The 22,788-nt window shown below is 42.8% G+C and overlaps 2 protein-coding genes across 2 annotated transcripts in view; both read left to right on the plus strand.

Moving 5' to 3' along the window:
• The first annotated feature begins 332 nt into the window (after nt 1-332).
• On the plus strand, nt 333-15,787 carry mcm2 (minichromosome maintenance complex component 2). The gene is made up of 20 exons (XM_031277244.2): nt 333-544; nt 2,615-2,808; nt 2,911-3,083; nt 4,039-4,169; nt 4,304-4,442; nt 5,106-5,203; nt 5,519-5,640; nt 6,160-6,367; nt 7,136-7,270; nt 7,451-7,642; nt 8,437-8,530; nt 8,666-8,744; nt 10,305-10,476; nt 10,584-10,710; nt 11,588-11,700; nt 11,969-12,133; nt 13,004-13,078; nt 13,291-13,473; nt 13,633-13,788; nt 14,700-15,787. The coding sequence occupies exons 1-20, from the start codon at nt 539-541 to the stop codon at nt 14,808-14,810; spliced, it is 2,673 nt and encodes an 890-aa protein (XP_031133104.1). The 5' UTR covers nt 333-538; the 3' UTR covers nt 14,811-15,787.
• A 1,052-nt stretch (nt 15,788-16,839) lies between these two features.
• Nucleotides 16,840-22,788, plus strand: part of podxl2 (podocalyxin-like 2) — a 34,072-nt gene continuing 28,123 nt past the window's right edge. Inside the window, exon 1 of the mRNA XM_031277247.2 lies at nt 16,840-17,142. Coding sequence (XP_031133107.2) covers nt 17,112-17,142 — 31 coding nt within the window. The 5' untranslated portion in view covers nt 16,840-17,111. The remainder of the gene's footprint in view (nt 17,143-22,788) is intronic.

The following is a 22,788-nucleotide window of genomic DNA, read 5'->3' on the forward strand; positions in this document are numbered from 1 at the left end:
TCTTTTATGTATTTATTTCATTTTTTGTTGTTGCATTTATCATACATAATACACCACATGTTATACAGCCCCCATTTTTGAAATGTTTGTTGGTTATTTATGTATTTTTTAAGAAAGAAAAACAGGAGAAATTAAACATTTTGGGACGTGGCCAGCCGTTTCAGGAGGCAGTGAAACAGAACGCGGCCCAAATATTCCCGGGAAAAAATAACGTCATAAACCCCGCCCATTCTCTATTCGGCTCCGGCGCTCAGAGAAGGGTGAGTTTGTTTTATTCCACGGCCTGCACCGCTTTCACTATCAGGCACGACACCTTTTCACCGGCAGAACGACCCGCATGTGAAACCAAACGCTTTGTATTTTAAACCCCGCCTCTTTGAAACGGACCGACCAATAAGGAGACGAACGTTAGCGGTGGATCTGAATATTCATCACTTTTCGCGGGCTTTCAGTGTCACGTGGGCTTTTCGCGCGAAAAGCGACTCCCGGCAGGAAGAAGTAGTTTCCTTACAAGAGGCAGACAGACAGACGCGAAACAATGGCGGTGAGTTAAAACGATTAAAAAAACAGATTTAAACGTTCAGTTGTCGGGTTCCATGTGTTTACCGAAGGAGTAAGAAGTTACATTAAACAGATTTAAGTTTGTAGCTTGAGTTTTCCACTGTATATACGTTTGACGTTTGTACTTTTATCCTCATCACAACAATGGCAGGGATGGTTAACGTTACAGCTTTAGTTACTTGTAATGTTAGCTAGCTAGCTATCAAGAGACTGAATTGAAAACGTGTTTAAAGATTAATCCGCGCTGAATTTGAAATGTATTTATTTTTTTTTCTGCTCAGTCGGGTTTTCACTGTTGCTAACATGTTCAATAGTATGTTGTGTGTTTGTCCTGCTGCAAAAAGCAGACATGCCATGTGGCTGTTGAGCTTCTTGTTGCTTGATCAGTTAACGTTAACTAACGTTGAAGATGAAGTGTGTAAATGTAGCTAGATGTCTGTGGATTAAATTCAAGTGCGAAATAACAACAGGCATTACTTACAGAAAACTCAAAACCACTGACCAGGTTTCCAGCTAAATTGTGTTTAACACAGACAAATAAGTTCCACATGTAAAGAGCATCAGGAGCATTTAGCTAGTTGGTGACTATCTAAATCTCTATCCTGTACGTTAACGTTATTTTTTTTTTTTATAACATTACCACTTCATTTTGATCGTGTTAGCAACTTTTTGTGACTGAGGTTTTCACCACATGGCTGCCAGTAATATTGTTTCTTACGTGTCTATTTAATTATGACACATTTTACTCATGGTTTAACATTTGTGATCTATGTTACCATGATAACATGTTAACATGTCAAAAGACATAGGGGCTGGACGCTGTAACAACTTTTGTTGAGACTGTCAGTGATGTGAATTCAGACCACAGTTTGTGATGCTCTCGTATCAGATTACATTATAGGATGCATCCCGATCTCTGATAGGAGAGAAACCAATATTAGCCCATACATCCGTGAGAGAAACCTATTTAGAAGACGTACATCCTTCACTAAAGTAATAGTCCAGCTCAGTCTTTATTGTCCCTTATGGTACGTTCAGCTTGCAGCATGGGACAAACAGGCACACCAAAGCAGACTCATTCTACCACATCACATATTAAAAACAAATTAATACAAGATATATATATATAAATATAAATAAATTAGAACAAGTTTAAAAGTTCATGAGTTTATTGCACATACTAAAATGAATGTTTGAATATATACCACACTGTAAAATACTCTAGTAGAAGTCCAGTATTCAAAATATCACTCAAATAAAAACACAGAAGTACAATTTAAAGCATAGAAAGTAGAAGTACTCCTTATGCAGAGTTTCAGAGTATTATGTTATTTGATCACTAATGCAATAAGGTTTTAATGTCGAAGCCGCTTGAGGTGGAGCTATTTTTAAACTACTTTTTACACTGGGTTGTTTATATTTTGTATTATATTTATGTTAATAAAGTCTTAATCTGCAAAATAACTTTCAAATATGGGTAGTGGAGTAAAAAGAACTATTTTCCTTGACAATGTAGAGAACTCGCACTATAAATTCACCATCAAATTCATCATCAAATAGAATACTTCTATATTCTGTTCTTTCTAAACTGTTCTTTAGGACAGTGCTTGAGTACATGTACAAGTTAGTTCCCACCACTGATAACTATGGTTCAGTGTTCAGAATGGATCTTCTGCATTTAAAAATACAAAAATTGGGACTTTAAGTTATTGATGTACAAAACTTAACCCTTTGACGATATAAATCATTTTGGAGTTCAGAAGCCGTTGAACGATAAACTCACTGCTAATGGAATTTTAAATTCAGATGAGTAGGTATTTAAACAATCCTCGTGTTGTGGCAGCTGTCAAGTTGCATCAAATCACCAAATAAATGCGACGAGAACACTAAAAGAGGGGGAGGTAAACAAAATACAATAGATAGAAAAGAATACTAAACAAAATGTAAATATAGGCCTGTATGTGCACTAGTGCTTCAAGTCATCAGATGATGTCATGTCCGCCTGTTGAAATAAGAGTAGTCGGAGTAATGGGTGTCTGTGTGTTGTGGACAGGATTCCTCCGAGTCGTACCACATGGCCACCAGCCCCAGCCGAGCCTCCAGGAGGGGAGACATGACCTCCAGCCCCGGGCGAGACCTGCCCCCCTTCGAGGACGAGTCTGAGGGCCTGCTGGGGGACGGACCCCTGCCCGGAGAGGAGGAGGAAGACGGGGACGGAGAGGAGCTGATCGGGGACGGGATGGAGAGGTGAGGACGTCTGAATCTCAACCAGCAGGTTTACTTTGTGTCGGAAAGTTTTGGGGCTTGCCGACGAGCGTTTTTTTTTTTTTTTTTTTCTCCTCCGCCCAGGGATTACCGAGCCATCCCGGCGCTGGACCAGTACGAGGCGGAGGGCTTGGACCTGGACGATGAGGATCTGTCAGAGCTGTCGCCTGGAGCCCGAGCCGCCGCCGAGGAGGCCATGAGGAGGCGGGACAGGGAGCAGGGCGTCAGCGGGCGGCTGAGGAAAGGACTGCTCTACGGTGAGGAGCCGTTATTCCAAATGCAACAGGAAGTTGGATATTGTAGTTTTGCCTGCTGATTTGGCCTGTTTATCAACATATTCGCTGAGTCATAACTCCGTCAAATCTGAATGCAGACCCAAGTTTTCAGGGTGACCAATGCCTCGGTGCGGTGCAGACAGTCCCCGCGACTGTCTAGTTGTTCATGCTTACTTTTTGGTCAAAGCCGCTCCAAGACCATCCTTACTTCCTCTCTCCTCTAGTCTTGCTCTATGGCTGTAGATTAGTCTACCTTTTTTTAAAAGCATCTCTTTGAATCAGCGTATGTGCACTTTCAGGTCCTGTAGCAAGCCAATCGTTGTCTGTGTCCCTGTGTTGTTACAAAATAAAACAAAATCTTGGAGGTGCACGGCTTGGTGCTCAGACCCTCGGCGCACAGTTTCAGTTTCAGAAGACATGTATCCTCTGTTATCCATTGCGAATTAACGTCCATAAATTCACTTAGAAATCATTGACAAAATAACTGCAGAACTCGCCAGAGGAGCTGCTAATTCAGCATTCTTCAAATGGAGACAGTTTGACAAATGGAGGCTAAAAATAACAGGGCTCAAGTTGTAGCCCACAGCTGACTCACTGTCCCCATGGAAACCTATTATACATATCTATAGAACTGTAGTTCCAAAACCTGGAGCATGATCATCCCCCATATAGTATAAAGTATAACAAAGAATAAGAAGAGGAGTTACAAAATACATTGATAACTTTTTAATTTCCTTTTACAAAGAGCAGTTCAAGCAGAAATATAATAGACAGATAAAAGGTATGAAAGAGATGAGAGGAAAAGGGTGGATAAACAATCCTACATTAAAAGGAGCTGACAGATGTTAGGCAGAGGTGTCTTTTTTAAAGGGTCCAGGGTGAAAAGGAGGTGGCTGAGGCGATTGGGTGAATAACTTGTTTATTTTGCCGTGTCCAGACAGCGAAGACGAGGACGACGAGCGCCCGGCGGCTCGCAGAAGGCGATTGGCTGAGCGGGCGGCAGAGGGCGTTGCAGACGGAGAGGAAGAGGAAATGATCGAGAGCATCGAGAACCTGGAGGACATGAAGGTTGTAATACTGCTGCTACAATCGTTCAAAAGTTCAGATGCAGTACTGTGGTTTTTTTTTTTTTTTTTCCTGTCAGACTGGTACTTTCCAGCGGTGGTACAGGGTCTGACGGTTTTTCCCCCCTCCATCTGCAGGGCCACACTGTGAGGGAGTGGGTGTCCATGGCGGCTCCCAGGCTGGAGATCTACAACCGCTTCAAGAACTTCCTGCGGACCCACGTGGACGCAAACGGCCACAACGTCTTCAAGGAGAAGATCAGCGACATGTGCAAAGGTAGCCCAACTGTTTTATATATTTATGTTTGTGTGGCCGGTTAGCTCAGTTGGTAGAACGGGCGCACATATATGGAGGTGTATACTGTCGGGACCCGACAGTACCTGAGGGGCCGGGCCGGGTTCGGACAGATATTTAGAAATGATGTTCGGGTTCGGGTCGTGCTCGGTCACATCAGCGCGATAAGGCATTGACCATTTTAAATTGAAAACAGCTTATTATGTAGGTGTGCGCCTGTGTTAACGTGTGCTTGTTGCCCCGTGTGCGCTGATGCGCTCATCTGTTGACATTTCCAAATGCCTTCCTACAGTTGCTTAATAAAAGCGGGCTTTCCACACAAACAAACTCATTAGCATGAGAAAAAAAAACTGATTTTAACCGTGTCGGGCTCGGACATAAATATCTTAATGCCTGTCGGGCTCAGGTCAGGTTCGGTTACTGCTCTGTTGGACGCAGGCCAGGCTCAGACAGAAAAATGCAGCCCGATCGCACTCTGAGACGATTTCCTGCATGTCATCTCCTTCTCTCTCCCCTTTCATATCTATCTGTTCTTTCCATTAAAAGGCTGAAATGCCCCAAAAAAAATCTTTATAAAATAAAGTGTGTGTGTGTAATATATTTCTGAATTCTGGTTTAAAAAAACCTCCTCACCTGCCATTCCAGAGAACAAGGAGAGTCTGGTTGTGAACTATGAAGACCTCGCAGCCAGAGAGCACGTTTTGGCCTACTTCCTACCAGAGGCTCCAACTGAGATGCTGAAAGTGAGTTCAGTTCTGTTGTTTTTAGTCATATTAAAATGTTATTGTATCTTATTCGAAGACACTGCCCCAAAGAAGAAATCATTTTTAAAAAAAATCGTATTTTTCTGAGGCCTGGCCTGTGAGAGCCTCCTGTCTCTGACTACAAATCATTCAGGTTGCTTTCTGGTGGGGTACAGACTGGTGAACAGGCTGGTGTGACAGCTGTCGATGAACTCTGACTAAACAGAACTAAAGAACAGCGATGGATTTATTTTTCTTAGTCTCTAAATCCAACCTGTATGTGTTTTTGACCGACACTGTGTGTGTTGTCGTCAGGTTTTTGATGAAGCGGCTAAAGAAGTGGTGCTGGCCATGTACCCCAAATACGACCGCATTGCCCACGAGATCCACGTCCGCATCTGCAACCTGCCGTTGGTCGAGGAGATCCGCTCGCTCAGGTAATATTTAACGTTTGCCACGTCTGTCTACTTTACATGAACAGCATCCGTCCTCTCCTGGAGACGGGCCATAATAGTAACTTGGATGTTGACGGCAGCGCTATTTAGAAGTCTGCAACCCGTAATAACAATAACTTCTACATGACATGAAAAAGCGACATACGGTTTCTATTTTTTTCCTGAAATATTTTTGTGTCCGAACAGAGGATCTAAAGACAGAGGGCCGTATGTTCTGCAGATGGTAAAGCCCTCTGGGGCAAATTAGTAGTTTGGAGTTACATAAATATAACTGACTTACTATGTGCTTTATACACAAACACTGCATGAATCATTATCTACCGAGCGCAGTGCAGACGTCAGAATCCAAATGAGCAGATGGAATGGTAAATAATGCATGATGTGCAGACTTCAAGGTCCACCAACCCGAGTTTTACAAAAAGCAGGGAACAGAGGGAAGATCAAATGAAATCGGGCCACAAATCAAATCGCCTCTTCTTCTTCGTCTTCTGTCCTCTTCAGGCAGCTCCACCTGAACCAGCTGATCCGGACCAGCGGCGTGGTGAGCAGCTGCACCGGCGTCCTGCCTCAGCTCGGCATGGTCAAGTACAACTGTAACAAGTGTAACTTTGTGCTGGGACCCTTCTTCCAGTCCCAGAACCAGGAGGTGAAGCCGGGCTCCTGTCCCGAGTGTCAGTCCCTGGGCCCCTTCGAGATCAACATGGAGTTGGTGAGAGGCCCCCCCGTGTGTGCTGGACACGTTGGACATTGTGTTTGTTGTGTTGATGAAGTGAACTTTCCTGAGGAACCTTCACACACTCATTATCCTAATTAAATGTCCACCACAGTGTGTAATCTAAACAGTTTCAGCATTATGACTTAAAGTGCTCATATTATGCTTTTTGGCTTTTTCCCTTTCCTTTATTGTGTTATTTATCTCTTTTTGTGCATGTTATAAGTTTACAAAGTGAAAAAGCCCAAAGTCCACCCCAAAGGGACTTACCATCTCCAACAGAAAACACTGTTCACTAACTGCTCCAAACAGCTCTATTGTAGTCCAGCCTTTACTTCAGAGACAAACGTGCGTCACTTTGTAACACACGTTATAATGCTCGCCTAGCTGCTAGCATGGCACGCCCTCATACTCTGCTTCTGACTGGCTAGTAGTCCTTACCTAGCTACTGCTCATGTGCGACTCCCAACAAAGATGGAACAGAAGTGAGATGTCTCACTCTGTAGCTAAAACAGAGAGCTCAACACACAGGGTGAAAAGAGGAGCTGCAGCAATGTGCAGTCCAACAAAAATATGGTGTTTTTTGAAAATTAAACCATTCTGATACAACCTCTAAATACAATTTATGAACCTGAAAATGAGCATAATATGAGTTCTTTAACTTTTCCACTGCATTTTATTTAGCGAATAGTTTATTTACAGTAAATGCTGCTTCATCCAATGACCTGCCGACCTTTCGTCTGACCAATCCTCTCCGTCCTGCAGACTGTGTACCAGAACTACCAGAGAATCACCATCCAGGAAAGCCCCGGTAAAGTAGCCGCCGGCCGCCTCCCGCGCTCCAAAGACGCCATCTTGCTGGCCGACCTGGTGGACAACTGCAAGCCTGGAGACGAGATCGTGAGTGGAGTTAAAAACCCAAATCGATGACGCCTTTTCATCCCTGAAAACACGACTGAAACGTTTGAGATGTGTTACGAGGAGATCGCAAATCCATTTTTCTCAAACCATCCTCGCAAACATAAAGTCGAAAGAATGAGATGGGTTTGCCTGAAACATAATTTCTGATTACCCTCTCAGGAACTGACGGGCATCTACCACAACAACTACGACGGCTCTCTGAACATGGCCAATGGCTTCCCCGTGTTTGCCACGGTGATCCTAGCCAACCACATCACCCGCAGAGACGAGGGCGTCGCCGTGGCCGAGCTGACCGACGAAGACGTCAAGGCCATCGTCACCCTGTCCAAGGACGAACGCATCGGGGAGAGGGTGAGGAAGTCGCACGCGTTCGCATTGCTGCAGCTCAGTAGGATACGTTTTAAAATGACCAACGTTGCAGTCAGTCTGACGTTATTTGTCCCTCAAGTAAAGAAAGATTGTAACCGCTGATGATTTGTTGTCATAGATACCGAGGTCTGCTTCATCAAATATGTTGGTACACTTCAGTCACACCAACTCAGAAAATTTGTTTTAGTTTGTCTGTCACAAAATGATGGAAATTTGTCTTTGCTATTAAAACCTGTGCACACGTTATGCATGGAGTAAAAACATATTTTTAGTATAATTTTGTTCTTTGTGCACAACTGATTTCAATTTAAATTTTTTTATTAAATTAAAGCTTTCCTTTAGGCAGAAAGCAAGAAAAATACCAAAATTCTACACTACTATTAGCAGCAGACAGAGACACAGTTTTTAAAGATTATTTTTTGGGGCTTTTCTGCCTTTAATGGACAGGACAGCTAGGTGAGAAGGGGGGGGAGACATGCAGGAAATCGTCACAGGTCGGACTCGAACCCTGGACCTTCTGCGTCAAGGCGTAGAGCTCTATGTATGTGTGCGCCTGCTCTACCCACTGAGCCAACCCGGCCACCAGAGACCCATTTAATCTCTTTATCAGCTGCGTCAACACAGAAGCTGGTTTAAACCGTTTCACTGGATTAATGAATTAAAACGTGGTCATTTGTCACCAGAGCCGTATTGCCAGCCACGCACAAAGACGGCTGGTTGGTGATAGTTCCTGTACAGACGTTTCTCAACCCGCTCTCTGTCTGTCGTGTCTGTAGATCTTTGCCAGCATGGCGCCGTCCATCTACGGCCACGAGGACATCAAGCGAGCCCTGGCCCTGTCGCTGTTTGGAGGAGAGCCTAAAAACCCAGGTCACTACCTGCCTGAAGCAGTAACAGCTTTTCTCTCTGTGTGCCCTCCTTCTGTTTCTGTTCACCAATAAACGCTCTCCTCTCTCTCCCCTCTCTCTCTCTCTCTCTCTCTCTCTCTCTCTCTCTCTCTTCCAGGTGGTAAACACAAAGTGCGTGGAGACATCAACGTGCTGCTGTGTGGAGACCCGGGAACCGCCAAGTCTCAGTTCCTCAAGTACGTATCGATGCCCAAAATACACCTATAATAACATTTAGAAACACTAAATGTAGATATATAAACCCAGGTAATGGTCATATGAGGGCTTTAGCAATCCATTTTTTTTTTTCTTACTTTTTAACTATTTTAAATATTTTTTATGCTAAATATGAAGCTACAGATCTGTTGGCTTAGATTATTAGCATAAGCGTTGACTTCCTGTAGTCACTGAAGAAGCTACAACGGAATTCCAGGAAGTTTTCTACTCCTGGCCAATAAATCATCTTGCACGTAGCACCACAACATGTGGTCATGTCATTTTTACACGTTTGTTTTGGTGCAGATTAAATGAACAACATGAAACATGTTAATTAGTGAGCTTTAGCGGTGCTGCTCGGTGTTATCTTTGCAAAGAACCAGCTAGCTGTTTCTCACTATTTACGGTCTTTGTGCTAAGCTAATGCCCAGCTGTTACTTTACTGTACAGATAATAGAATGCCTTTTATTGTCATTATACACATGTACAACGAGATTAAAAGTAACTCTTTTCTAGTGTCAACATGAAATAAGTAGTGCAAAAGAAAACGGGGGGGGGGGGGCTAAGAGGCACAGTTCTGAGAGCTATATATATAAAAATATAAAGATAGATATGGTTTTATGTACACTGTGAAATGCAGTGTGAAGTAATGATATTGCACGGTAATGAAATTGCACAGAATTGTCAATATTAACAAAAGTATTATATATTAAATATTGCACAGTAGGTGGGTAGAAGAGAGTCCGGGGGTTGGGGGTTAAGACTGTGAAAATATGTTATAGTTCAAAAGTAAATTTAAGTTATACTTGTCAAAGTTCTTGAAGTATAAAAGAAAAGAGAACTTTCTCTAATCAAAAACCTCCGCCAAGGCCGACGCTGCGTTCACGTGCTCCCCCGATGGTCCCACTTCCCGAGTTGGGAAGGCGTTCTTCTGACTGTGGTGTGTTCCTTGAGCTTTTAAGTCGTAATTTGGAAACCAAGTGAACACTACAAAGAAGATTGTGTTGTATTTCATTGCGCAGTGTTGTAAACGACCCGTTCCAAGCTGTTTCCAGTATTTGTGTAACAACATAGAGCAGAGGTGAGCCATGAAATATGATGGGAAAGTCATTGGTCAGATTATTCCGACTTCCGGATTCAGCACAAATGCCCCATTTCGCAATGTTAATGAAAGTGAAAATAATTTGTGTATGCGCCTCGTGATTTGGATTTTTTTTTTTTTCCCTTGGCCCGTGCTTCACCGTTTTTTTTGAGAGTTTCATAAAAAAATCTGGCGAGTAGTTTTTCTGTTATCTTGCTGACAAACAAGAAAAACTGACCAAACCGAGCAGTAATGAGAAAGCAGAACGCACAATAGGCCAGGGAACAAAGCAAAACGCCTAAAAATATTGGGATTTTATCTCTTAGTAAAAACCGATGTCTCATTTTAAGATGTGCCAGAGTGTGGAAGGAACCAGACATAATGTGAGATAAAAAAAGAAAGAAGCGTATTTGATTAGAAAGCCTCTGAATCCGAAGCCCTGATGGATTTTTCTCTGCAGGTACGTGGAGAAGGTGTCGAGCCGCGCGGTGTTCACCACGGGTCAGGGGGCCTCTGCCGTCGGTCTGACCGCGTACGTCCAGAGGCACCCGGTCAGCCGCGAGTGGACGCTGGAGGCCGGAGCGCTGGTGCTGGCCGACCGCGGCGTCTGTCTGATCGACGAGTTCGATAAGGTGAGCCGAGACTTTACTGTCCTAGCTCTAAATGACGATTCTGTTCAGTGCTGTTCTCTCAGCCCGGTGACGGAATAATACCATTCTAACCTCACGCTGTCCTCCAGATGAACGATGCCGACAGGACGAGTATCCACGAGGCCATGGAGCAGCAGAGCATCTCCATCTCCAAGGCCGGCATCGTCACCTCGCTGCAGGCCAGATGCACCGTCATCGCTGCCTCTAACCCCATCGGTACATAAAACAGTGTGAAATCAGAAGCCAAAAATGGCTGATATTCATTCACTATTAGGATCATATCAGTGTCTCTGCATGTTGTTCCATTTAAAGGACAATTCCGGCGCAAAACCAACCTAGGGGTTAATAACAGATGTGTACCCACTCTGTTTCTCTCTGAGACATGTTTTCATGCTAATCGAATGTGTTTGTAGCTGAAACAAGCTAGCGCGGACCGCTGATTAGCTTACAACGCTAGTATTCGGGGTACAGGGGAAGTAAAAACAAATTTTGCTATTTTATGCCACTAAAAAGGCTCAAAATATCACCACACTTCAACGGTAGCATAATGAGGGTCCCTAAATGTTAACCGAAGCATTGAGAACATTGTAAGTGTACAAACAGTTTATTAAAAAGATAGTTTAGGAAGACAGTAACTCCCAAGACGGCGGCCGCCTGTATACGAGAACGGACTGTCTTTATAATCTATCTTTTTAATAAACTGTCTGTACACTTACAATGTTCTCAATGCTTCGGTTAACATTTAGGGACCCTTATTATGCTACTGTTGAAGTGTGGTGATATTTTGAGCCTTTTTAGTGGTATAAATAGTTTTTACTTTCTCTGTGCCCCGAATACTAGCGTTGTAAGCTAATCAGCGGTCCGCGCTAGCTTGTTTCAAGTTACAAACACATTCGATTAGCATGAAAACATGTCTCAGAGAACGACAGAGTGGATACACATCTGTTATTAACCCCTAGGTTGGTTTTGCGCCGGAATTGTCCTTTTAAGTTAGATTAAAGTCTATTAGTTGTCATTATTTTCAGTACACACTGAAACCTGCTTGAGATAGTCCGAGCGTCATAGTGAACATCTCGTTCTTGTCTCCCTGCAGGCGGCAGGTACGACCCCTCCCTGACCTTCTCCGAGAACGTGGACCTGACGGAGCCCATCGTGTCTCGATTTGACGTGCTGTGTGTCGTCCGAGACACCATCGACCCTGTGCAGGTAGACGCACGCACACGTACATAGATTTTGTTTAACTCCTCTGTTGGACTGGGGTAGAAGACAGGAGTCATCTTTAACTATAACCTATGATGAATCATCGCAGCAGATGCCTGGTCCTGTCTTGGCTGTAACGTGTGTGTTAATCAGTATGAGTCTTGTCTTGCCACAATGAAATAATCTTGAAGTTGAAGAGCTTTTGAATTCAGTCCGGTGTCAGACGCTCACTGCTCTCTCCTCTGGCTTGCGATTGGCTCTCTTTCCAAACCAGGACGAGATGTTGGCGCGCTTTGTGGTTGGCTCCCACATCAAGCATCACCCTAGCAACAAGGAAGGGGGCGTGGCCTTAGAAGAAGTCGTTCTGCCCAACACGACGGATGTGCCGCCGATTCCCCAGGACCTCCTAAGGAAGTACATCATCTACTCCAAGGAGCGGGTATGAGCACAGTCTCCATCTTCAATGACCCATCACTCACAGTCATGTTGAAGAGATTGTGTGTGTGTGTGTGTGTGTGTGTGTGTGTGTGTGTGTGTGTGTGTGTGTGTGTGTGTATTCGTGGGGTCCAAAACCGGGAGTCCAGTATACGTGTGGGGTCCCTACAGCTCTGTGGGTCCAACTGCTGGACCGCACAAGTTTAAAGGGCTGTTTGAGTGTTAAGACTTGGTTGTAGGATTAGGGTTAGAATTAGGTTATGGTGAGGGTAAGGGTTAAGGTTAGGCATATAGTTGTAATGGTTAGGGTAAGGGGCTAGGGAATGCATTATGTCAATGACAGGTCCCCACAAAGATTGTGCCACAAACCTGTGTGTGTGGTAATGTTTTTTAACTGACCACAATTTAACACTTTTGGTACTTATTACTCATTACTAAATGACGATAGGTGACTGAAGTCCAGACAGTTTTTAATGGTAATGCAGAACAAAATAAACCGTTGTACTTTAGCTGGCTACCACTGCACAACATTTCACATGTTTATATGTACAGTAAAATAATAACCCACTTATTTTAAATTATTGTTGATAAAAATTGGATAGTTTTCAACTCTTTCTCTTTGTGCTACAAGGTGCTCTAATGGTGAAATGTCCTGCTGGGATTAATAAAGTACTCTGTGTATCTGTACAGCACATACTTATTTTTCTGTTTTCATGACACTGCCTGCCCCCCAACAGCAGTCATTTCTTATTCACTTGTGTCTTTTTAAAGCTTTTGTCAGCCGCTTAAAGTTTAGAGGCAACGAATCACTTTTCGTGTCTTTTGGTTCAACAAAATATTAAAAGACGAGGTCATGAATTTCTTGTGTCTGCAGGTTCATCCCAAACTGAACCAGATGGACCAGGACAAAGTCGCTCAGATCTACAGCGACCTCCGCAAAGAGTCGATGGTGAGTCCTCTGAACTTTTCCCCCTTTTCAGTGACACTTCAATGTCTTTAGAAAATATCATTCACAGGTCATTTTCCCGAAAAGAAATGTAGGTGAAATAACAGGAGTGTATACAGTAGCACTTATTGGTCATATAATCTGTTGACCCTCAAAGCGTGTCAAAAGTAGTTTGCTGAAAAAACGTGTTCATGCTGGTCTGGTCTCGCTGACAGGCGACAGGCAGCATCCCCATCACGGTGCGTCACATCGAATCCATGATCCGCATGGCCGAGGCCCACGCCAAGATGCACCTGAGGGACTATGTGCTGGAGGACGACGTCAACATGGCCATCAGGGTGATGCTGGAGAGCTTCATCGACACGCAGAAGTTCAGCGTCATGAGGAGCATGAGGAAGGTGTGTGTGTGTGTGTGTGTGTGTGTGTGTGTGGGGCGGCCGGCAGGTTTTCTGTTTTCAAACCCCGATCAGAGTGAAGTCCAAGCGTTCCCGACGCTTCCTGGTGTGATGTTTTTTTTTTTTTCTTCTAACTTCGCTGTCGTCTGTGTTCCCGTCCAGACGTTTTCCCGTTACCTGGCCTTCCGCAGGGACAACAACGAGCTGCTGCTCTTCATCCTCAAACAGCTGGTGGCCGAGCAGGTCTCCTACCAGCGGAACAGATACGGAGTCCAGAACGACTCCATCGAGGTCGCAGAGAAAGACCTGCAGGATAAGGTAACCAGAAATGAACATGGGAGATAATGAACACGTTAAATAGTACATTTAGGTCCAAATGTCTTTTCCTCTGGTGTTCACTTTCAGCCCTAAACTTCAAACCTCTCGGGCAGTGTTGGCTAGCCTTTGTATAGCTTTTTTTTTTTTACAATATTCATTTTGATATTAAGTTGGAAATACAAAAACACTGATGTGTTGGGTGGTGTTAAAAATAGAGGTGCAACGATGAATCGATTAATCGATTAGTTGTCAACTATCAAATTAATCGCCAACTATTTTGTTAATCGCTTAATCGTTTGAGTCATTATTTTATTAAAAAAAAATAAGATTTCTCTGATTCCAGCTTGTTAAATGTGAATATCTTCTAGTTTCTTCTCTCCTTTGTGACAGTAAACTGAATATCTTTGAGTTTTGGACAAAACAAGACATTTGAGGACGTCCTCTTAGGCTTTGGGAAACACTGATCCACATTTTTCACCATGATTTGACATTTTTATAGATTAAACAACTAATCGGTTAATCGAAAAAATAATCGACAGATTAATCGACTATGAAAATAATCGTTAGTTGCAGCCCTAGTTAGAAAATTCAGTGGAGATAAAAGAGGCTCGGAGTGCAGAGTACTAAATGTTCCAGAAGCAAAAGTCTTCACTCGAGTCACAAGACTGACACGACCAACAAAAATCGGAAAAAAGATTTTTAACTCAAATTTGATTTTAACACCAATCACATGTGACTTCACTTGGACTTGATTAGACTGGATTTTAGAATTTAAAATCTATATCAGTTTAATGTTTACATTTAGAATGTAGCCAAAACATATCCCACACTGAGAAATGCGTCCAAGCTCTAATCACCGTCTTTTGTCCATCTCCTCCCTCATCCTGTACCTCCTCCTCCTCTTCCTCCAGGCGAGACAGATCAACATCCACAACCTGACGTCCTTCTACGACAGCGACATCTTCCGCTCCAACAAGTTCAGCCACGACGGGAAGAAGAAACTGATCCTGCAGCAGTTCTAAAAGCCCACACCACCAACTCCTCTTCCTCCTCCTACTCCTCCCTATTATTAGAGTGCTTCAGGAACTTGATTTCTTAGCCCAAAATGGGTCATTTGAAGAAAAGAAAAAAAATAGTACTTGGGTTTCATCATGTTTAGACTTCAGGGTGAGGCGTAGTTACCTTTTTTAGGTCTGAACTGATGCCTGGAAGGACATTTTTGCATGAAATAGTTCCGCTGGAGGAAGCAGGCAATAGAAGATGATCAGAGTGGGAAACATGCAGCAGTAACCCTCCACAAACCTGTTTTTTGTTTGTTTGTCGGAGCTCTAATGTTGTGTTGACTTCGTTTGAATCTTAAAGCAGCGGTGAGAAAGATGGTGAGTGTGCGTACTTCACAAAATGGTGAAATGGCCACAGATCACGCAGAGTTTCCACTGGATTGCTTGGGTATCCATGGTGACTGGAAGTAACGGTTTAGGTACATCCAGAAAGCATCGCCGCGCATGAAATGAAGAGTTTGGTTTCAAACTAAGAGCTAATATTTGGTATAACGGCCTCGAAAGTTATTTAACTGCAGAAATATTGAATGAAAATAACAGAATCAAACTCTTCAGGTCATTCCACGCTGTTGCTCCTCCTACGTTTTCCATCTCTTCCCGGGTTCGTCTCTCTATCTGCTGGGGCTGGTTGTAAATAAATGTACATGTCTATGTCAGTGTTGTTGAAGAAACAGGATTTATTGTCTGTGATTCCTCTCTGTTACTAGCTTCTGTCAAGATGGAGGACATTTCACAGTGTTAAGCATTTCAAGCTTTTTCTGCTCGGTGGGTTTTGAGGTTTGTGTGTTCACATGTGAAGTAAATGTAGCGGGAGTTTCCGCCTCCATACGTAACAAAAGTCCACATTTGGACAGATAATTAAAACAAAAACACCAAGTGCTTAAAGAGGTTAAAGTAAACTGTAGGTCTGTTTCCATATTAAACTTGTATTTGTTAAACATGTCTTTTGTCCCCTTTGCGTCCACACAGTTTTGTCCACATCTCATTAATGAACACTGATCTAACTGTTGGATTTAATTTCCTCTGCGTGTCTGCTGACAGCCTGTGGTGTAAACCTCCTGACTGTGGTTAATTAGATGTTTTTGACTCTGCTATTTTTGAACATGATGAGGGACCTTTGATCCCGTCTTCTCCTATCCACATGTCAATGTGTTAAGTACAATTTTGAGGTACTTTACTTATTTCCATTTTCTGCTACTTTATAGGCTAAACTTCTACTGCACTACATCTCAGAGGGAAATATTGTACTGCACTACTTTTTTTGATAACTTTAGCTACTTTACAGATTCAGAATACACAATACAATCAACAAATACATTATGATATATTGTTATAGGTTGACTTGACATGATAGACTTTATTGATCCTCAGGTGGTAAATTCACAAGCTACCCAGCGGTATATAAAGTGGTTACAATGAGCTCCACCTTTACCAGCTGCAACGTTATAAAGTGATGAACACATTAATGCATCAACAGTTATAATCCAGTAATATAATCAATAGTATCCTGCATAATGAGTACTTTAACTTGTGATACTTTAAATATATGTTGAAGTTAATACTTTTACTTGTAACAGAGTATTCTACACTGTGGCATTACTACTTTCAAATATGCAGACCAGTGCAGATGCAGTAATTCCAGTGTAAATATTCTGTTATATAAATATATTTTATTTTAATCTCTTGTGTATTTATGTTTATTTTGTACTTGTAAATCCTATTTTTTTCAATCATTTCAGTGTGTTTATTTGTGATAAGAGTTGGGAACACAAAGAAACAACAATTTACGAGGAGCACTTGAACGCATCTGTAAGCCCGAGCCGAGTCAGGCCGCGACAGCGACATCCAGCGGCCAACAATCAGCGGCGATGCTGCAGCAGATCAGATCCCGGTGTGACCGCAGCTCTGCCCGCACCGCGCACACAGCCCAGCCTGCCTGTCTGTCTGTACGGACGCCGCAGACAGTTAGTCAGTTAGAAACGCACATACAGCCCGTCTGTCAGCCTACCTGTCTATCTGCACGGACACCGCAGACAGTTAGTTGGTCAGTGAGCCCGCACACACAGCCCGTCTGTCTGCCTGTCTGTCTGCACGGACACCGCAGACAGTCAGTCAGTGAGCCCGCACTCAGTCAGCAGACACAGCACGGCCATGAGCACGGCGTTTTCCTGACGCTCTCCACTCACATCCAGAGAGCATCTGCAGCTCCAGTTTGTGTGATCTGTCCATTCAGAGCAGAGGAGAGGAAGCACTGCAGCAGACATGCCGGGCCTGCTCCACATCACGCTGACCGGTGAGTCTTCTTATTTTCAACATCTATTTAGCCTATTTCATATGAACATAACCAGCTTGTTTTCAATAGGATACACACACACACACACACACACACACACACACACACACACACACACAACAAAAAGCCCCACACCAGAGACTTTAATAAACATCACATCAGTGTAAACTCCCTGCTGAGCACCACATACATGTTTTCCCTAAAATAATATGTTGCAGTATTAATAGCAGTGTTATTAATAGTAATACTATTATGAATCAGGGTGTAAACCGGCAGAGCATGAACGCAGGCTGTTTTTAATGAAGCGTTCAGGTTAAATTCTGCAAAGTGGGTGCACAGGCTGGCAGTGTGTGGGAGGCACGCAGTGCACTTAAATCAGCAGACACACACTGCAGTGTCTGACATACACACACACACACACACACATACACACTAATAATCATCATTATCATAACCAACAAACAGGTTAGTTTTTATTAGGATGATCAACAGCAGTTTTGCATAGTCATGGACAATATATATATATATATATATATATATATATATATATATATATATATATATATATATATGAATTTATTGATTGTGTGATGGACCAAAAGATTGCTCTATGTTTAGATTACTTGCAAACCTTGCATTGGCTTTGACTATAAAATAAACTAAAAATCAAAAGATTGTGCCTTTAAAATACAAACATATTACATTTAAAACGATTTAAGACAGAGATCTCACAAAATCTCACATTTGAAAAGCTGTAAACAGATTTTTTCCCCTGATACATGACTTAACTTTGTCAGTTAACAAAGAAGGGCCAGCAGCTACACTCTTAATCATTCTCAATTAATCGATTCATTGTTTTTTCTGTGAGAAGATATATATATATATATATATATATATTTAAATTCCTGTCATAATTTTCTAAAGCTCAAAGTACTTGTTTTGTTTGACCATCGGTCCAAAATCATATCACTTTTTAATTGACCATCTAATGTGAGAAAGAAAATCATCAAATCATCACATTTGAGAGCCAGGCAGGAACTGCTTGACATTTTGTACTTAAAAAAACGACAAATGCAGATAAAATATCTGTGGATTGACTAATGGATTCATAGCATCGTCGTCGTCGCAGCAGCAGCAGCACAGATCTGCCCCATATGATCTCCAGCTCTTTCTGTGGTTGTTTTTGTGTTTGATGGTGCAGCTTTCTCTGAAGAAGAAATATGAAGGTTCAGCTCTCCTCTATCTGTGAAGCTACGCTGGTATTTAACAGCTTCCATGCTGGCTAAACTCAACATTATGACTCTTTGAAGTATAAAAACATATGATCTGTTTTTCCTCCTAATGATACAAATTTTTGGAGAAGTCTTCCTGCTTCTCCTTATGGAGGCTTGATTAGAAAAGAGAGAAGATAACCGGGTGAGGAAGAGGATGCTGAGCTGAACCTCTCCACCCTTCCTTGTCTCTGTCGGGGTGAAGGGGGATTTGGGGGGAGGGCCCCGGCCAACTATAAGCTGATCTGAGGGGGCTTTAGGGGCAACATACTGCACTGAACACAGAATTAAAGCTAGAATCGACAGGAGGAAGGATTTTATTGGCCTTGGTCTTCTGCAGTGTTTATGGACATTTATAACCACCATGCAACTGTTGTTAATTAGCCATATGCCCACAGACCCACAGGGCTTATGATGCTTATTATACAGCAGAAAGCAAATGCTGCCTACGAATGGAAATTGTGGGGTCATATTTTTAACATGTGGAGTCAAAAATAACACACTCCCAAATATTCCTCAATAAACAAACAAACAAAAAGACACAGATTCAAGTCAACATCAAACATGGACATGCAGAAACAAAGATAAAAGATAAGAACATGAAAACTATCAACAGCATATGAAACATCCGTTGCAACACAGTTGCTTTCAATTTTAAACAACATGGGATTCAACATTTTCATAAACATCCCATCAAAGGGATCATCCCTATGTTCCCAGGGTATGTGTGTCTCTTGATACAAACTAAAATGTTAAGAGACTGGTAGACGATCTTCGCAGTTTGAATTGCAAAAGAACGAAGGGAGATGGATGTTTCAAATGCAGTTTGAATGGTAAAAATACTGTATGATCAGCTGTAGAGATTTCAGTAAAAAGTCAAGAAAACTGTCTTGCCTGCAAAATTAGAGGGCGTTTTGAGGAGTAAGCTATAACATCAGTAGGCCATAAACGTTGGGTGATTTCAAAATATTCCGATCACGGAAGGCTTGTATCATGTGGATGCAACGGCAGTGTTGTTGTCATTACTTAGAATTGCTCATGGGGCAGACAGAAACTACGCACAATAGCTTTAATAGGGTATTGTGTTGAGGAACATAGGAGCCTGGGAACATACGCTTCCCAAACAAACACCTTATTGCTACCTTATTGCTACGCGCAAGCTAACGAATTCTAGTGCCAGTTTGTCACCACAAATCACATTTGACTGAATACTTTTCTGTATTTGCGTGGTGCAGAATGAGTCATCAAAAATATTTTAATGTTCTACAGAAAAAGAGAGAGATTTTGATACAGAAAAAAAGTCTTTTTAACCTAAAACAACTTTAATATGCATTCCCCCAGCCTGCCTATGGTCCCCCAGTGGCTAGAAATGGCGATAGGTGTAAACCGAGCCCTGGGTATCCTGCTCTGCCTTTGAGAAAATGAAAGCTCAGATGGGCCGATCTGGAATCTTCCCTTTATGATGTCATGAGGGGAAAGGTTACCTCCCCTTTCTCTGCTTTGCCCGCCCAGAGAATTTGGCCCGCCCATGAGAGAGACATCATGGCTTGCAAACAAGCAAAGTGGCAGTTGGTCAAGGCCACACCCCGACTCTCCACCTCGCCCCCCCCTCTCTCCTCCTCAATAGCTACAGACACAGAAATGGCCCATACTAAGGAAAGCTCATTGTGGGACTGGCTCTAGTGGCTGTAATTCTGCACCAAGGCTGAATTTCGGGAAAGAGACTTCAGATACAGTATTAGGGGACCACTAAGGCCTATATAAAAGCATCCAAAGAGCACCATGTCATGGGACCTTTAAAATGTCAATTGTGGAGAACCTAAGTGGGATTCTTGTTACCAAAGTCATTAGGATTCAACACGTTCTCATGAACAGGTTCCTATCGTACAAAAACGGATGCACAACAATTCGTATGATATCCTACAAAATTACAGCGACCGCCGGCCGGTCAGGTGACGACCAGTTGACTGTTAAGTTTAGTGGTCTTTACAATTAAATTTAGCTGAGAAAAGGTGACTGTGAGCCGGGTACAGAGCACCGTGAGGTCACGGTCCTTTCAGAGGCCGCTGCAGTTGAGTTTAAGGTGACCGTCATGTGGCGACGAGAGTTACATTTAGGCACCCATTTCCTGGGTGAAAGTCTTGTGTTAGTAAGTATGTGATTTCGTTTGTTTGCTGCTGTAAAAAGCAGCAAACAAACGAACGGGATCAGCGGAGATACATCCTACCCGACCTAAAAAAAAAGTTGTGACCAGAGACGTTACAAACCCTGGGTAAATATTGGAGATGTATTTCAAAGATGGAGACAGCTTAGAGCCCAAAAGGACGCAAAGTTGGCAAATTCCTCCTTAACAGGTAAGCATTAGCTTCAGGCTAATTTATCACAACTACAAGTGATGGGCATTTTATGTCATTTCAACATTCGTGTACTCACATTGAATTATATAGCTAGAGTACCCGAGTTGGTTACTCGCAAAAACAATTGAGACAGCCAGTAAAGTGATCCCAACTGGTCCTGGTTAACGCCATCACGCTAACCCTGCTAACGTTACCGGAGGACCAGGCAAGTGTGCCACAGCTGTTTACAACGTGTAGCCTGTTCAGCGGCCGTAGTCGACAACGGTGAGTTATTTTAAGCCAAGAGAGGGGGGCTGCAAATCGGGAAGAGAGAACCGTGAGTTTGCAGTGTGTTGTGTGTTGTCGTAATTCTAAGCCGATAAAGTGTGTTCAGTCGGGTGGAGAGGACGGCAAGGTAGTGTTATCTTTAGCGGTTCCTCCTGTAATTCTAAGCCTAGGAAGTGTGTCTGTCCGTCGGGTGGAGAGGACAGCGAGGTTGTTGTGTTTTTAGCAGTTCCTACCATAATTCTAATCCGAAAAAGTGTGTCTGTCAGTTGGGTACAGAGCTCCGCGCGAGCACAGGCTTTTATGACTGTCAATATAGCCAGCATCTAACGTTAGCTACTCCGCTGTGCTGTGAAGTAATGTCTGGCTATGTGAGACAAGCGTCTAGCAACATTGTTGTGGATGCACCTTCAGCGCGCTTTGGAGGACGTTCTGGCAAAGCGAGACTATGGAGTCTGGGGAGGAGGGGGCGGGGGAGACGACTCTCTCCAGTATTTTGAATTTGTACTGCAGTAACTATTTTAAACACTAGCTGTCAGTATTACATATCGCACCTTGAAGACTGAAATTCAATCTGTTTTCTAAACCAAAGTAAGGAAAACCATTATTGAGCGAGAGAACCCCCCCTCAATAATGTTTTCCCTCAGGGGGCGTTGGTATAAAGCCTCACAGGTTAACATGAACCACTTAGTTCTCTGAGTATTTACGAACAGTTTTCCCGTCCCTTTTGGCTGCTTTCAGTTCCCAGCTACCATCAGTGAAGGTTTTTTGTCTTTCTGCCTCTGTAATCTCAGGTTCGCTGTGGTTTGATGAACTTTGGAGGGTATCTCCCCTCCAGCACCTGCTCATCTGGCCCGCCGTGTCACCTCAGCATGAAGTGTATCTGTGTGAAGCTGATAACTCAGCTTTTCGGTCCCTCCTGCTGCATGGACTGTGGAAGATGTTTCTGAAGTAATTACACTGCAAAGTTGCCTTTGCAGACAAAACAATTCAAGGTGACTGTGTAATGGTGAAACAAGGGTGCGCAGAGAGAGATGTGCTTTTATGTGTGTTTTTGGATAACATCATAGGCTCCATGTTGGTTGCAATACAGACAAAACTTAGAATAAATGTATCGTTGGCTTAGTTTTTAATGTGATATGTTGATAGTTAGCAAAGGGTTTGAATACGACTTTAGCTTCCCAGAAAGAGACATTAGCTCCCAGAAAGCCTCATTTGAGAAATTTGGAGGGGGCGCTGTAAAATATTGTTATGTTTGTTGCCACTGTTTTTGTTTCTGAATACATTTATATTCCTCTGTATATTTAGGTTCCTGAAATAAGCACTTGGCAATTCGCCCATAACAATATCCAATAATTTGTGTCTATAAAACAGTGCTGTGGACATCCATGTGACAGGTTGCACACTCAACGCACAGAATGATTTATTGTGTTGTGTTTAGAGGAGCGGTTGGAAAAATGATCTTGCTATATTTTCCGTAACACCAACATGTGAGGTTGTGGTTGATAATTGTCATGGGATGCAGCCTCAGTCTGGTCTATTTAGCAAAGTCACACACAAACCGTTGCCTGTCCGCTGGGCGTTGGCATTTTAATTGTTTCTCCGCATAATTTGAAATGTATTGATAGTATATTTTTGCACGTAGGCAGGTGCATTCATGTGTGTGCTCCCTGGAAAAATAGGGCTCCTCTATGGTGTAATTCAAACAATATATATAGATACATATAATAATCTGCTTTTTGTAGTTTTGTTAA

The sequence above is a fragment of the Sander lucioperca genome, chromosome 6, assembly GCF_008315115.2.
Source record: "Sander lucioperca isolate FBNREF2018 chromosome 6, SLUC_FBN_1.2, whole genome shotgun sequence".
NCBI classification, from domain to species: Eukaryota; Metazoa; Chordata; class Actinopteri; order Perciformes; family Percidae; genus Sander; species Sander lucioperca.

Coding starts and splice junctions, on each gene's coding strand:
- mcm2 (XM_031277244.2), top strand. Junction 5,641..6,159: donor GAGGAGATCCGCTCGCTCAG/GTAATATTTAAC, acceptor TGTCCTCTTCAG/GCAGCTCCACCTGAACCAGC. Junction 10,711..11,587: donor CGCTGCCTCTAACCCCATCG/GTACATAAAACA, acceptor GTCTCCCTGCAG/GCGGCAGGTACGACCCCTCC.